The sequence below is a fragment of the Nanorana parkeri genome, unplaced genomic scaffold, assembly GCF_000935625.1.
Source record: "Nanorana parkeri isolate BGI_ZX_2015 unplaced genomic scaffold, ASM93562v1 scaffold310, whole genome shotgun sequence".
NCBI lineage: Eukaryota > Metazoa > Chordata > Amphibia > Anura > Dicroglossidae > Nanorana > Nanorana parkeri.
Genome location: NW_017306578.1, coordinates 1,007,325 through 1,024,402, shown reverse-complemented (window position 1 = coordinate 1,024,402; position 17,078 = coordinate 1,007,325). Strand labels below are relative to the sequence as shown.

At 44.3% G+C, this 17,078-nt stretch overlaps 1 protein-coding gene across 1 annotated transcript in view; it reads left to right on the top strand.

Annotated features, from left to right (window-relative positions):
• Positions 1–3,312: 3,312 nt before the first annotated feature.
• The window catches only part of DNAH6 (dynein axonemal heavy chain 6), a 206,105-nt gene continuing 192,339 nt past the window's right edge, over positions 3,313–17,078 (top strand). The window contains exons 1-2 of the mRNA XM_018557925.1: positions 3,313–3,555; positions 13,470–13,646. Of these exons, the coding sequence (XP_018413427.1) occupies positions 3,313–3,555; positions 13,470–13,646 (420 nt within the window). The remainder of the gene's footprint in view (positions 3,556–13,469; positions 13,647–17,078) is intronic.

Genomic DNA, 17,078 nt, shown 5'->3' with positions numbered 1-17,078 from the left:
CAGCCGGCCGCACAGCAGAGCAGACTTCGAGTACTATTTAATTCTACAGGGTCTCTGCTTTCAGAAAATATAGAATTCTGGTGGGGGTTGTTTAAGTAATTCTCAGGCCTGAAATGTGCATTTTAACATGTGTGCTAGTTAAACTTTCTGTAAGGTTCTTTCCGTGACCATATTGAGGAGAGTTTCTCTCCCTTCTTGTCCCCTGTGCAAGACATGAGTGCATTTATCATCAGGATGGGATCTATCTTCTACAAGCAGTAATACAATAAAGGAAGAGTTCTCCTCTCCCAGAGCGGGGCAGGGGCGTATCTGCCGCGCGGCAAACAAGGCGTTTGCCTCGGGCGGTAGATTCCCAGGAAGCGGCAAAAATGCCGCCCCCCAAAACATTTAGGCAGCCGGTGTTCGATCAAAAGTTCCCGGGCTGCAAAGAAACCGGCAGCCTTGCAGGGAGGAAGTGGCGGGCAGTGGAGCAGGAGGAGACAGGGACGGAGCGGCAGGGGGCGGGGATGGAAGAGGCAGAGTGAAGACGGAGCGGCAGGAAGCAGTGGGCGGACACAGAGGAGATGGGGGCGGAGATCGAAGAGACGGGTGAAGACGGAGGAGGCGGGGGGCCGAAGACTGCAACTGAGGAGGCAAGGGCAGAGACTGGTCCGTGTGGAGGAGGCGGGAAGCGTCGCCTAGGCTCCAGTCGGGGGACGAAGCTGAGACGATTGGGCGCCGGGGCAGTGGAGGAGGCTGGGTTTCCTGTGCCAGGTAGGTGGACTGTGCTGGCAGGGCCCAGCATAGGTTTTGCACAGCACACCAAAGAGTCGCAGGTGGGCTGTGCAATACCTTTTGGTGGGATTTGCAGGAACTGTGGGGGACTTTGCATGATCCTTAGGGGGCTCTGCAGCCTGCAAAGCCCACCACAGAACTTGCACAGCTCCCCTGAGATCCAGCAGACTGCAGGGTTTCAGGGGGTCTCTGCAGGAACTGTGGGGGGCTTTGCATGATCCGTAGGGGGCTCTGCAGCCTGCAAAGCACACCACAGATCTTGCACAGCCCCCCTGAGATGCAGCAGAATGCAGGGGGTCTTTGCAGTAACTGTGGGGTGCTTTGCATGATACGTAGGGGGCTCTGCAGCCTGAAAAGCCCACCACAGATCTTGCACAGCCCCCCTGAGATGCAGCAGACGGCAGGGAGTCTCTGCAGTAACTGTGGGGGGCTTTGCATGATCCGTAGGGGGCTCTGCAGCCTGCAAAGCCCACCACAGATCTTGCACAGCCCCCCTGAGATCCAGCAGACTGCAGGGTCTCAGGGGGTCTCTGCAGGACCTGTGGAGGGCTTTGCTGGGTCTTAGGGGGGCAGAGCCCATTACAGATCCTGCACAGCCCCCCTGAGATCCAGCAGACTGCGGGGGCCACAGGGGGTCTGTGCATGATCTGTGGGGGGCTCTGCAGGGTCTCAGGGGGCTGTTCAGGATCTGTGGTGGGCTCTGCCCCCCTAAGACCCAGCAAAGCCCTCCACAGGTCCTGCAGAGACCCCCTGAGGCCCTGCAATATTTACAATCTATTGTCAATGGTCAGTATGCGCTGTGACTGCTAACTGACCATAGCATTCTTCTTAGAAGAGTTAATAGAAAACTCTACTTTAGGTTGAGGGTCATCCATACCTCTTTATTACATGCAATGTCATTCCACTCTATTAAACACTCTACTACATACAGCAGCTCACAACTCTTCTGCATTCAGTGCCTTATGCTTTTTTACTACATGCAATGGCTTACATTTCTACTACACACAGTGCCTCATGCCCTTCTACTGCACACAGTGCCTCATCCCTTTCTACTGCACACAGTGCCTCATGCATCTCTACTACAACACAGTGTCTCATGTCCTTCTACTGCACACAGTACCTCATGCATCTCTACTACACACACTGCCTCATGCCTTTCTACTGCACACAGTGCCTCTTGCATCTCTACTACACACAGTGCCTCATGCCTTTCTACTGCACAGAGTGCCTCATGAATCTCTACTACACACAGTGCCTCATGCATTTCTACTACACACAGTGTCTCATGCCTTTCTACTGCACACAGTGCCTCATGCATCTCTACTACACACACTCCCTCATGCCTTTCTATTGCACACTGTGCCTCATGCATCTCTACTACACACAGTGCCTCATGCCTCTCTACTACACACAGTGCCCCATGCCTTTCTACTGCACAGAGTGCCTCATGCATCTCTACTACACACAGTGCCTCATGTATTTCTACAGCACAGAGTGCTTCATGCATCTCTGCTATACACAGTCCCTCATGCATCTCTACTACACACAGTGCCTCATGCATCTCTACTACACACAGTACCTCATACATCTCTACTACACACAGTGCCTCATGCCTTTCTACTGCGCAGAGTGCTTCATGCATCTCTACTATACACAGTGCCTCATGCATCTCTACTACACACAGTGCCTCATGCATCTCTACTACACACAGTGCCTCGTGCCTTTCGACTTCACAGAGTGCTTCATGCATCTCTATTACACACAATTATTCATGCCTGTCTACTACACACAGTACCCTAACCCTCTGTGTATCATGCAGTGCCTGATGGCTATCTATTACATGCAGTGTCTCACCTCTCTTTATTACAGCAAGGGTTTCATTGATAAAACAGCAGTAAGGCCTTACCCCAATGATATAATTGCAGAAAGCTGAACATTAGCATGAATTAATTTTAGCATTGTTGGATTACATATATTACTGGTTTATCCACTGTCCTTTTCTGCACGATTAATTACAGCACTACTTAGATATTATGTAATTAAGCTCTACCCTAATCATATTTCCTTCAGGGAACTTGGAACCTCTGCCTGCTGTATGTATGGAATAGGGACGGGTCCGCTCAATGCCCCCATGTAGTATTTGCATCAACAAACACCTCCTCTTTCTCACTATGTCTGCTGTGGGAGCTGTGGCAGCTTGTTGCTGTATGAAAAGGCTGACTCCTGACAGAACACTAAAAATGTACAAGAGCTGCCTGTTTGGGGAACCCATTAGGAGGCACCCTGTTAGTCATTAGCAGTTTAGGTGAGATAATCTACTGCTTTATTGGCAGTGTTACCAGCTGACTCATACAAGAGTAGGCAGCTCACTCCATGGTCTTACAAACTATCTAATATATCTGGGTACTCAGTTTAACAGGTTGAATTCAATTGCCATATCCGTCAATCCAATGCTAGATAAATACATCATGTTATGGTATGTGTTTAAATTCATCACTTTTTATCAATGTTTATTTCTTCTGCCTATTTCAGATAACAATGGCGGCTAACATATCACCAGGATCAGTGCACATATCATCACCATCAAACATAAATGGAGCACAGAGCGGTGAACCAGTGGACTGGGCACAGCGACGTGATTTGAGCAAATTAAAGGACAGAATCATTTCAATGGCTCCAAAACAGATGATGTCTTATCCAAACTCTCTAGTATTTACCCATGACACAAAGGCACGGGTAAACACCAGAAAAAGACAACAGGCTGTTAGACTTGAACCACTGGTAAGCTGGAATAAGAACAATATATTTTATGTAATTGTTGACAGATTTATATTTTTAAATTGCACAAATGATATATATAATGATAAATAATTATATATATCCCTGACCATTTCCTGACTTGCGCTTTTATTATACTGGTTACAGTCCTGTTTAGTGGTGAACAAAGTCGTCAAAGGACCCCTATGGGAGAACAATTTTGCCCCCACCCCCCCTTATTTAACTACTTTCTTTTTCACAGGAGAGAGAGATTCTCTGAACTCTCTAAGGTTTTATAATAAAAAAACAACTAGCAAACCAGCTCTTCCTTCTAGTGCAAATGGTGTCAATATGGGAGAAGCATTCTCCATGCCTCAGTGTTGTCTGTCAGGGAATGAAGATGGTGCTCACTGGCCTACACCAGTTGGATAATGCAAATCACGAGCACTGATGGATCATTATAAAAAAAATTCCCTTCTCACTAGGAAAATTTTGTAAACCGAAAAATAAACATTTTGTCAGGCTGAAACCGAAAATTACTTTTTTTTCCCAACCTTTTTACATTTTCTAAAATTATTTTTTAAATGTTTTTTTCTTTTTTTATTATTATTTATTATTATTATTATTTTTGCTTTACTGTTAGGGACTTTGGGGAAATATCCCCAAGTCCTCATTCTCTCTTTCTGCAGCCCGTCTTATGAATGAACAGGAAACCTCTATACTGAGTGTTCCTGTCCATTCATAAGCTGTGAAAATAATATGAGTTATTTTGTCCACAATCATGAATGAACAGGAAGTGATGTATAGCACCACCTCTTCACTCATAAGTGGGGATACAATTACTGTCACAGGAAACTGAGCGGGGGAGTACGGGAGGAGAGCTCGGCCTCCTGTGACAGCTGACAGCTGTCTGCTCCCACACCACCACGTTCGGCCTCCTGAAAGCTTCTCTCCTCCCCGTTGGGTGCCGGCAGCTGGATCCTCTGTGTCCCCTCGGATCCCCACTGTCTCTGCTGACGCAGGAGGGTTAGAGCTGCGGGCATCAGAGAGAACACAGGCTGGCACCCAGTGGGGAGAAGAGAAGCTGTCAGGATGCAATGAATTTTCAGCTGGTTTTTTTGGCTGTTATGGTACTATCGGCATTTTGCCCGTAGTACCATTTTCAGCCGACATTTCGGTGTATCTCTACTTCTCACCTGTCCTAGAAGTTAGAAGTGTCCAACAAGCAAGACAACAAGAGGGGTTTCAGCACTGGCTTGACTTGTCTTTACTGTAAATGGGCTCCTGAATTCCAGAGGTCCCCTGAGAGCAGGAGGGGTTTAAGCACCTGCTGGACCTGCATCTGCTCTAATGGACTCCTGGATTCCAGAGGTCCCTTGACAGCAGGTGAGTTTCCAACACCTGCCTGACCTGCATCAATTGACCCTCAAGGTGTCCCTTCACAGCTTTTAGGGGCTCCAACACCTGCCTGACACGCATCTACTATAAAAGTACAGTAATACCTTGGTTTACAAGTAACTTGGTTTGAGAGCGTTTTGCAAGACAAGCAAACATTTCTGAAAAATTTTGCTTTGATATACAAGCAAATGTCTTGCAAGAAGAGCAACATTTTGTAGAAAAGCACCACCTGAATAAGGCTGTAGCAGTGCGAGCGATGAGTCTGTTTAACGACAATGCAATGTCACATTGGATAGATTCCTTGTTAAGGTTTCACAAAATGAAAAAGATTCCATTGAGTCAAGAGATAGCAGTGATTCCGTTACTGATAGTGAAAGTCGTCCTACGCAATAATCCTCCTCTCTCTTGTCCCTCTCACACCGGCCACAAAAGGTACCGGTAATTGGTTAATTTTTCTTTATATTTTATACGTTATTATATTACAGTACAGTATTGTAATCATTTTATATGAATATTTTTGGGATGTGGAACGAATCATCTGAATTTCCATTATTTCCTATGGGGAAATTCGCTTTGATATACAAGCGCTTTGGATTACAAGCATGCTTCCGGAACGAATTATGCTCGTAAACCAAGGTATCACTGTATGTATAAATTGTTTACAATTAATCCCATTACAAAGACATTACTCAAGTATCCCATTTCATGTCAGAGCTCCTGCCTGGAAGTACAACTAAAAGCTCCTGTATGACAGTCTAAACAAGTGCCAAATCCAGTTACTAGGCGATGCACAAGCCTCACAGTGTAAACAGTAAACTTCCTTTACTTGCCGTGGCTGAGCCAAATCTACCTTCATTTGTGTCTCACATTCCAGACACTGCAGCTCATGGTGGGAGGGTATCAACAACAGAGGCAGTGCTGCCAATCCAGAAAGTAATGGGCAGGACAAGGTGATTGACAAGCTACAGGCAATTACATCGCTGATAGCCACATCCCCTGCATTTTTTCACCCCCATTGTAGTGCAAACAGGCACAGCTTACATGAGAATGGCAACTCTGCTCTGAATTCAGGAGCAGTGTAGCGTTGTTGCTTCCCCATCACAGGAATCTGCATTATGTGAACTTGACTTAATCACGTATTGGTTGGACTTTGCAGCATGTATTGCTGCAGCACATAGTTTTACTGTTAAAATATGAAACATATGAACCCTATTACCCTGCAATTCCACCGTGTATGGTATGGGGTCATATTCTCTAGTCGTTTGATGTTATCTCATTTGCCCCTCCTCTCCTTCCTTCACTAGCCCTCTTTTACCCCAGGAATGGAGTCCCCCTCTGCCTTTTGAAATTGGGAGGCAGTAGGCATAACCCAAATCTATAAACTCATCACTCTCACAAGCTTTAAAACGTTTCCACAACTACGCTCCTCCTACTGCCTACCGGCATCTGAAACCTTTCGACACCTGCAGATAAAAGATTTAGTCACGTCCATGATTTACCTCCCTAGTGATTGTCCTCTGTTGACTCAATTTGAAACTAAATGCAGGGATGATCCCCTCTCACCAGGCTTGGTCTCGCTCTTATATGCTGCTCTCCTTTCAACTGGAGCTCCCTCTCTATATAGCGACATGAGAAGTTGGGCAGCTGACTTGGGGGCAACACTGGACGAATAGGTCTGGCACCAAATTTGGGCAATTACTAAATCATGCTCTCGTAATTCCACTGCAGTGGAAACTAACTATAAGGTCCTGTTCCGATGGTACATTGTGCCCAGTCGCTTAGCTCATACCAAACCGCCTTACTCTTTTCACAGCTACTTGGCACATGGCAACTATTTTCACACTCCAATTACCCAGAGCTTTTGTGAACGATCTGATTAGTACTCTTATGCAGATGCACATCACTCTGACGCCCAGTGAAGCTTTGCTGAACGTCAGACCGAACGATCTTTCCAAATATCAATTTACACTACTAACGCACGTGCTTATAGCAGCGAAACAGGTAATAGCCAGCGCCTGGCTTTCTGATAGTTTGTGTATCTCAGCAGTCAAAAATAGGCTCCATTGGCTTATGATTAGCGAGAAGCTGACGGCTAAATTACTTGGTAGTTTACCCAAATTCCGCAAAGTTTGGGACCCGTGGGTCTCTAATTTTCTACCTCCTAATTTTGATAGAACTTTATTGGAAACCTAAATACTAGATCTTCTCTTTGGGTAGTATGTTTCAATTATCCGCGCTCCCCTCGGCCATCTCTCTTTCTCCCTCCCCCTTCCCTCTCCGACTTGCCCTTGACTTCCTCCGATCCTTCTTTCTTTCCTTCCTCTATTCTCTTTTGCTCTTCTTTCACTACCTCTCCCCATACATTGGTTCTATCCAGTCTATTTTGGCAGATTGACAAACAAACTTAAGCAACCATAGACTGCTATTAATGGTTAACTCAGATGCATGTATCTGCTATCTTTTACCGTTGATGTACTTGCTGTACCAGTGTCTATGACGAATTTCTTACTGCTTTATACGTAAATTGTAGCCTGTAAAATGCTGCAGTTACTTGTGTTATATCTTTATAAACCAATAAAAATTTATTGAGCAAAAAAAAGTGAAACATGTGTATGCTAACTGTATGCGAGAACAATGATTGGAAAACCCAGTAAACAGTTAACTCTTTTTTTTCAAAGCTTTCAAAGCAAAATTATTGAACTTAGAACTTAGAATACAAGAACTTAGTGGCATAATGACATACAATGAATATCAACCTGGATTTCCTGGGCTTGTAAAAAAACCTTTGGCATGCACCTTAATATTTTAATTCGGTCATATTTTAATTTTTTTATAGTTTTTTTCAACAATTTCTGCAGTCGGAAGGAATAGTGTTGCAATCCTAACCTCTGTCCTAACAACATTTTCATGGTATTGCTTTTCTGAATACCGTATTTGTCATCCAGGTTTTGCAATGCAAACATTTTTCAAACAAAGCAAGAACTGTATATAATCTCGTTGTCATTGCTCAAAATTGCAGCAACCATAAAAATTCAATACATACTTCATCCTCATCTCATTTTGCAACATGATCTAGTCTATAAGTAATTAACCAGTCTTGCTCAATTAGTTGGTCACATTCAGCCCCTACTGATTGTTTGCTCTGGGGTGGGGGCAAGGTCATGCTAATCTGTATTTTCTGATAATGATGTTTCCTCAATTTAACTATGGGAGGACAGAAGAGTAGAGAACAGAATTCCTTAATATAAAATATGAATGGCTCTGATATGGTAGAGTTGTGCATTAGGTATTTTTTTTTTAATTCTATTTCTTGTGAGCTATATAAAATAACAGTACACCTTCCCCAGGGTCCAGACACGCAGAGAAGGCCTGTGGGGTAAATGTACAATACCAGGTTTCCTTCAAGCTGGGAGGATCAGAAGGGGTACACATTAAAGTGACATTAAAATCAAACTGTTTTTCCCCCCTTCCCAATCCTGCTGTAGGGACTTACCTTAAATGATGTCTCTTAATCCGATCTTCTTTCCTGTAGTTTTTAGCTGTCCCTCCAGCGCTGGTGTGGGTCTCTGATCCAGCACTGACTCCTCTGTCCTTCTCTTCACTCATGTCCCACGGAGTCTGTGCGGGTGCACGCTGCTCCATATACTTATATACTCCATATACTTACCTTGTGTCTCTCCTTGTCTCCCGGCCGAACATCTGAACTGCACATGCACCCGCCCCAAGATCCTTTGCGGCCGCCCGATACATTTTCAGATGATCGGACGGGAGCGAGCGGCGGAGACTGCTTGCTAGCAGTCGATATATGCAAAAACATGCTGTCTGGAGACGGCAACCCGCAGATGTAGCAGTGCCGTCCGTCCGTTTTTTTAGTACGGGCGGACGGCAAGAGGTTAATAACCCTTTAAGATAAACCAGTGGATCTCAACCTGTATAACTTTAAGACCCACATTTGTCTTTGGTCATTAAGTCGTGGCATAAGTTGCACCCAACTGGAACGCACGGCATTGCGGTACCGCATGTTCCGGTGCAAGTGATCAAACTGTGGGCGGGAGTTGTGTTTTGCATGCCATTCAAATTAATGGCAACGCAGCTGACCCCCGCACCAGCTCCCATGCGGCCATACCTCCAGCCTACCCCACCTCAAGATGAAACTTGGCACCAGGTGGCATATTTAGAATGTCTGCTCGGCGCGAGAACTGACAATGCTGGGCTATGGGGAGGGTTAGGAGCCTCACCTATTTCAGTGGAAGGCATGCGGCGACCCACTGAACATGGGTAAAGCAAAACAAACGACAAACGCACTCAACAATTTGTTACCAGTTATACAGTAAGGTGCACACGAAATGGGCTTTGAACAGTAGAACAGTAGAAAGGCATCATGGCACACTCACACACTAGCATGTAAAACAACTTGTCTCACCACTAAGGACAATGACAGAGGTTTGGATACACGTCTTCTGCAAAGGATGTGTAAGCCCGCACCCAATTTTATCTTTTGCCCAATGTGCTCCAAGATGGAGACTCTCATAGTTTAGAGTTAGGACCGCACTATAAGAGGTGCCTTGGCGCGGCAGTGCGGCTTACACATCCTTTGCAGAAGACGTGTATCCAAACCTCTGTCATTGTCCTTAGTGGTGAGACAAGTTGTTTTTCTACTGTTCCACTGAACATGGGGTCGCAACCCACTTTTGGGCCACTACCCACCAGTTGAGAATCCAACATATATCAGATAACCCAACATATATCAGAAGGGGAGGAGGAGAGAGAGAAGGGCTAGGAGGTTTATGGAAGAAAAAAGTGGGGTAGGGGGAGAGAAGAGGGGTAGGGAGAGGGAAATAAGTAGGGAGAGGGGTAAGGGGAAAATAACAAAGGTTAAACCAGCTTATGTTATATTATATTTTACATCAGTGCCAATTTAGTGACCAGAGTACAGAAGGGTGTTCAGTATTTAAACAGTATTGGGTATGCTAAAGACAGAACATCTATTTATTTTTGAAAAGGTCATGTTTGGCTGAGATGCAAATGTGATTTCCCCTCACAGCCGCTGCGGAGCTGTCTCAGTGACAGCCAGCAGCTGCGGCAGAAGAGGCCGGCGTTCGCAGTAAAGGAGGAGGCAGGGCCCGCCTAAGAGTAACCCCACCTCCTCTTACATCACTGGCCAGCGACCTAAGAGCAGGGCGGGGCCCGTCGATAGAAGAGGAGGCGGGGACGGAAGAGGAGGCGGGGCCCGGTGACCACGGAGGCGGACAGCGCTGACAGGTAAGAGGTGTGCAGCCCATCTGGGACACTGCAGAGCCCGCTATAGAGAGTCTATGGTGGGCTCTGCAGGGTCACTCTCAGGTGGGCTGTTTGGTATATCAGGTGGGCTCTGCAAGTGACATAACTAGCAATCACGGGACCCCATAAAAAATTTTGCTATGGGGCCCTGTGATTTCTATTTACGCCCCTGGTAGCATCCTATGGCCCTAATGGTAGAAATATAATTACACTGACTGTATACTTTAATTGCATCCCAAGCTATGTCTGGGGTTGTGGTATTGTTGTTGAGATCCCAATATTCCTCCAGGTGCTAGATTGTATACTGTGGGCTTATTTCATTACTTTTAGTGGAGAGTGGTTTTAAAGGCCAGTGGGTAGATAGCAAGTTGCAGTAACATCAGGCAGTAGAGTTGGGTTGGCAAAAGCCTGATGTATAAGAGAAGCCATCTTGTATGTGGAAGAATAACAAGAGCCTATTTCCCATGGGGTATTTCCTCCTGCAGATCCTAGTAAGGGTGGCAGTGTAGGCCTACATGGAGAGCTTTGTAGAAGTGGTTTTGGAAGGGTTAGATCTAGCTAGGTCAGGGGACAGTAGAGCATTGAAATCTGCCATAAACAAAATTTTGATGGCACAGTAAATAGATATTTTGTCATACACAGCATTTGAGAGTTCTGGACAAGCGGGTGGAGGAACGTAAACATTCACTAAGACATATTTATGGGACTAAATTGTGAGGATCATCATTGCATATTTGTCACTTAGATCCATCTAGTGGCCATAAAACAGTATTACATCATATTCGACCAGAAAAATTAATATACTAACAGGACTATTCACAAAAGTGTGAAGAGTTTGGAGAGGGCAGGAGAAATGAATAATCTAGGCCAAAATAGCTGATTCGGAAACATTCTCCAATTCAGCTCACTTTCCAGTTCAGCTATGTTGTCCTAGATTGTTCACTTATCCTACCTTCTCCAAACTCTTCACCCTTTTGTGAATAGTCCTGTAAGAACGTTCTTTATTGCCTCTATTCGCACAGCACAAGCATTCACAGAGATTTGCGGGGAGAATGGATCTCTAAATTGTTTATAAATAGACCCATTAGTGTCAGAATTGCCCACAAGGACAAAATAAATGCAAGTGGGCATTATCTATTGTTGACCGTTTGGTAAATGATCTTGCAGGTTAGCAACTAGTGTGAAAGTATCAAATACAGAATGCCGTAGGTGTGTTTTCACAATGTGAACAAGGCCAATAATTTACCAGTGTTAGGCTTGCTTAGGTTTGCTTGTGTAGTGCTCACCCGCCAGAATAACCCGAGTCATTACTAGTGTGTGTAGGTGTTTTAGCATTCAACTGCCCCATTAGCATTAACCGCCCTCTTCTAGTGCCCACAAAGCTGATATCCAAGCCAGAAGTATAATGCTGAAGAACCTTTATTAAACATCTTCACACTGGGGAGAGAGGGTATAGGGATCCTAGACATCCAGGGCATAACAGACATAGACTCCAGACTCACCAGTCCAACTCAGTACTTCAGTGTAGATCCATTTGTAGCATAATTGAATAGGTATTTGAGCTGCAAATGAGCACGGATGAGCACTAATCCTCAGCAGGAGAGACACTAGACTTGCTCCTGAGGTCCACTATGTTTTGGGCACCTCCAGTAACCATCAGCTTTCCTGGTTCTTCTCCTCTGACAAAAGCACAGGCTTCCTCCAATACTTTAGGCCTAGCGAAACACTTCCCGCACTCCAGTATGCGCACCGCCAGTCCTCAGGCCTATCCTGGGGAGCAGCCTGGACAACATCCCAACCTGGACAAATCCATGTAGTGATTGCCAGTCTTGTGCCAAATCTTGGCACAAGACTGGCAATCACTACATTTCTAGTAGCCACCTCACAGAAGGTGATGGGGGCTACACTTGCTTAGGTTATCTTTGCAAAAATGCAGTCTGGTGATGTCTTTTGGCAGATTGGCACTGGTACCATGATGACTAGAAGATTTTTAGATGCAAAAATCCCCTAGTGTTTTTATCTAGCCCTGTACAGTATGTGAGATACAGATTATGCTCAGAGCATACGACCATGCTACAGCAGAAGTCTCTGGCTCTCCTAGATATAAGGGATGCTGAATTACAAAAAATTGTTAGCAAACAACACTATCCCTACCCAAAAAAGTCTACCATCTCTACAACACATGAAATTGCAGCTGTTCTTACTTTAATACTTTTATTTGGGGGTGCCCCCATTCATTTAAAGGAGAACTATGAGGTTAAGGCTTTTCCCCATAGTTCTCCTAAAGGTAACGGGAGGACACAAACTAGCGTCCTCCCGTCACCCTAGGCTCAGTATACTGCGAGCTGTAGCTCGCGGTATACTGAGACGCCGCAGTATACCGCGAGCTGCTGCCGCAGCTGAGATGCCGCAGCTGAAGCGGATCCCGACTATTATGCCGGGATCCGCCCAGCTGCGTGACTGACAGCTGGCTCTGCCTATCTAGAGACAGAGCCAGGTGTACCCCCCCTCCCCGGGAGCGGGGAGGGGGGAATCCAGCCCCTCCCCTGTCACGGCAGAGAGCCGTGACAGGATCGAGAGGTGAGCGAACGCCGGTATGTGTTCGCTCACCTCCCGATCTACTGAGCCGACCTGTGACAGTCTCATTGTCACAGGTCAGCTAGAACTATGAGGTGAGTGAAAAGCACTCACCTCATAGTTCTCCTTTAAGATTACTGATTGGTTTCTCTGGAAACAGCAGGAAATATGTAGCCTAGCTAAGAAGGAATACTAGGGTTGATGGAAAGTCCACCACCATAACAAAACCATAAACATGGCAGCAAAATGGCACAAACTGCAGTGCATTGGACCACAAACGCCACCAATTATGTGTCTCATGCAAATTGGTTTGATCCACCGCAAATTCTGCTTTGATCATACCAAATTTTGAAACAGTATCATCATGCTTTTACATCTATCTCTTCTCTGAGACTACTAGTTTTCTAGTTTTATGGTATTGTGCATCAAAGCTCTGGATAACAAGATAGGTTGGTCACGTTGGTGGCCAAGGTCGTCTTTTCTCCATCCACAAGCTTAACTTGTCTTCAGATTCCTACTCCTAGTAGAATACAGATCTGATACCAACATTACCTTCTGGAAACACTTAACAATTGATTTATTTTAAATTATGTACTGTTATGTATCAGTCTAAAAGTTTATTATATTTCAATGCTGTTTTACAATTTGTAAATTGCATTTGATTTTTTCCTTGTTCCCTGAAGCCTGTTTTAAAAGTGTATCAGGATCACCATCAGCCTGAATACATATATCAGAAGAACGCAGAAGATTTGATAAATCGAGGTGTACTTTTACGGCCACCTTCTGCAGAGAAAAGACTGCAAGCTGTCTCATCCCCTGTACGACTGCCTGAACTTCCAGATGATTTAAAGGAAAAGCAGGTAAGGCTGAACATTTTATTCTATTGTCATTTCTGCTATGCATGTATACAAATTATTTTTCTTTTCTGGGTTATTTGCTAGTATTACATAACAAGATATCATATATAATATATGGGACCAATTGCAGAAAAAACATATGAATAAATTATGGAAGGATTAGCAGTGCAATTATTAGCAAGCAATGGAAGGAACTACGGATGCACTGATATATCAGCCGCCGAAACATATCGGCCGAAAATTGCACTTTTGGCAGAATGCCGAAAGTGCAATTTTCTGGCCGATATGGCGGTGCATCCATTCTTTTCTCCTACCCGCTGGGCGCTGCTCTGTGTCCCTGTCACAGGGGGCCGAGTGCTGCGGGAGGAGAGCGCTGTGAGCGGCCGGCATCTCTCCTCCCCGCACCGCTCAGCCTCCTGTGAGAGGAGAGCAGTGTGGGCGGAGACAGCCAAGACTGTCACAGGAGGCTGAGGTCCACTCACTCGGCCTCCTGTGACTGAGGCTGAGGTCCACTCGCTCAGCCTCCTGTGACAGCTGTCATGAAAGAGAACGAGTGCAAAAACTCAGTAATCGTGATCGCGTTTGTACATAATTGAGGACATGGTATGTTGACTATATCCTCAATTATGAATGAATAGGAAGTGATCTACATCACCTCCTGTTCATTCATGATTGTGGTTATAGTAAACACACTATGTCCTCACGTTATGAATGAACAGGGACACTCAGAGGATTCCTGTTCATTGATAACTGGGGATGCAGAAAAAGAGACTGAGGACTTTGTGTCCTCGATCTCTTTTTCTATTTTAAAAGGGAAATATCAGGGGTCTATTTAGACCCCTAATATTTCCCTAAAGCCCTTAAAAGTAAACTAAAAAATAAAAATATTTAATTAAAAAAAAAAATTGAAATAAATATAAAAAAAAAAAGTTTATAAAAAATAAATAAAAATAAAATATTTAAAAAAAGTTAAAATAAAAAACATTTTTGGTTTCGGTTTTGGCCTGACATTTTTTATTTCGGTTTCGTTTTGGTTTTGACATTTTCATTTCGGTGCACCTCTAGAAAGAACCATGGTGTCCCCATGTGGGACACACTATCTGTTGGAAGTATTGGACTGTAGCAGCAGTTCAACTTCTGCAAGAGAACAAAGAATGGTTTTCATATTCATTCACCTCTATTACAGCATGCAGCTGCCTGATTTTTTGGTAGAAAAGAGTTAGGGTAACTCTAATGTTTAATTGAATGGAATGCCAGTAGTATGGTGCAGTTTACATGGCATTGCAATACACACGGCACTGGTAGACACCACACAAGTACTGCCACTAGATGGGGCAGAGGAACATAGGAATTTCTTGTGTTCTTCTGCGCCATCTAGTGGCAGTGGTGTCATGCGAACAGCATTTGCTCAGCAATACGCTGGACAGAAGATTTATAAACCAGCCTCCAAATGTAGAAGCTAATAAGACCCTCACATGCCAAGTGTCTTTGCATTAAGAAATTGAGTTATTCCAGCTGAGCAGGAGTATGAGTTTTCCCAACTGCTGTCTTTAATTTCTTGCACTTTAAAAGTAGCCAGTGCAGTTTTTGACATAGTAATTTTGAGAGGAGTCAAAAGACCTGGCCACCCACAGCTTAAATTATAGCTGATTTCTGCCAAGTTGGCCAAAATTTGAGCTGTGGGTGGTCCTGCCAGCACCACCCGGTTCAACAAAAGTAAAACATTTTAAGAAGCTGGGTGGACAATTATCCGAATAGTGAACACACCCAATCAGATGCACATGCTGTTTGGGATTCAGCAGCTGCGGGAGTATTGACTGCTGAATACAATAATCAGCAACAGGGATTCCTCTATCCACTCTATAGATGAGGGAATCTAATGATTTCTATCCTATGTGGATGAGAGAATCTAATGATTGATTAAGAGGAATCGAACAGTGTGTAGCTAGCCTTATTAAAATACCAGAAACATTAAACCGTTTTCCTTTCCTATTTGTTGGTTTGTACAGTTAAAAAGTGGTGTGATTATAAAGATGCAGCATGCTGCCTCCAATGGCAAATTATAACGGTAGATTTTACTAAAGTAAATATGGTACATAAGTTGGAGAAAGCCAGGTAACTAGCATTTCCCTTGCTGTGTTTACTTGAGCCAGCCAGGAGTGTATAGGCCTGGATCATATTTTTATAAACATTTAGAAAAATCACAGTACATTGAGAGTGATCCTGTCAAGGCCGAGTAATTTGGGATATACATTTTAACAATACAGTGTTCAAATGTTTAATTTGTATACCTTCACAGTGAGGGATAATTTAGATACCAGTCTGCACATCTGCGTCACAATTATCACAGCCTAGCCCTAGGTGTAAAGTTCCCACTTACAATCCAGACCGAGGTGTGTAATTCAATTTCTGAAGTTCAGGAAAATGTTATAACTCATAACTCCTATCCCATGCAGTGCATAATCATAAAACGTTCTGCAAAAGCTTGGTTGCACAGAGAAGTTGTTAGACTCCAAAGGTGCCAGCAGTAAAATATGGTAGAATGATTAATGCTTGGGTCTTTTTTCTTTGGTACTGATTCTACTAGGCATAAAGCATCAGAGTGTGGTCTCTACGCAGAACAGAACAAGAGCTGAGACCATCACTTTTTTTATAATTAATACTAATTTATACTAATTAATTACCTAGCATGGGTTTATAAAGATTATGATCACCAAATCCTACCTGTGCTAATTAGAAACATGCAGCATCAAGCCCCTTCAATCCATATGGACAGGTTGAGAGGAGTCAACTCATCTCTAAAGTATAAATTTGAGATCTGCATTTGAATCTGGGACATATCTAAGGGGTTCCATCAATGCTGGAGGTATGGTCCACGTATGTTCCAGACCAACCCACGGAGCAGGAGAAATACTTTTTCTGTAAATTGAATCCGTTTTATTTTCAGTACTGTTTGTTTAAATTTGTCCTTTTTTTTTAACTTTTCTTTTTATATCTTTCTATGCACTTTCTATCTTTCTATGCACTGCCTGCCTCGTGTTATTAAATATAAAATGAATACGTTCTTACCATCTTGTCTTGAATTGTATTGTGATTGTAATGTCTGCCCTATATTGTAAAGCGCTGCGCAAACTGACTTTCGTTGTGCGATGGTTGTAAGGTGATTAAAATTTCGTATGATCTGCACATCTTGAACAGGCAGATCGTACTCGTGATCATTGCAAGCCCTCCCCGCTGAGGGGAGGGCTTCCGATGATTGCAGTGCAGAGCGGGCAGTGTGCGGCATTCGTCTTCCGACCACGCCATCGACCCGCCGAAAATCGTACGATTTTCCGCAGGTTTTCCAGCGTGCTCGGAAGGCGAAAGTCGTGCGTCCTTACAGTAGAAGCGGTCCCACGCTGCCCATACACCTGCCGATTATCGTACGATCGTGGG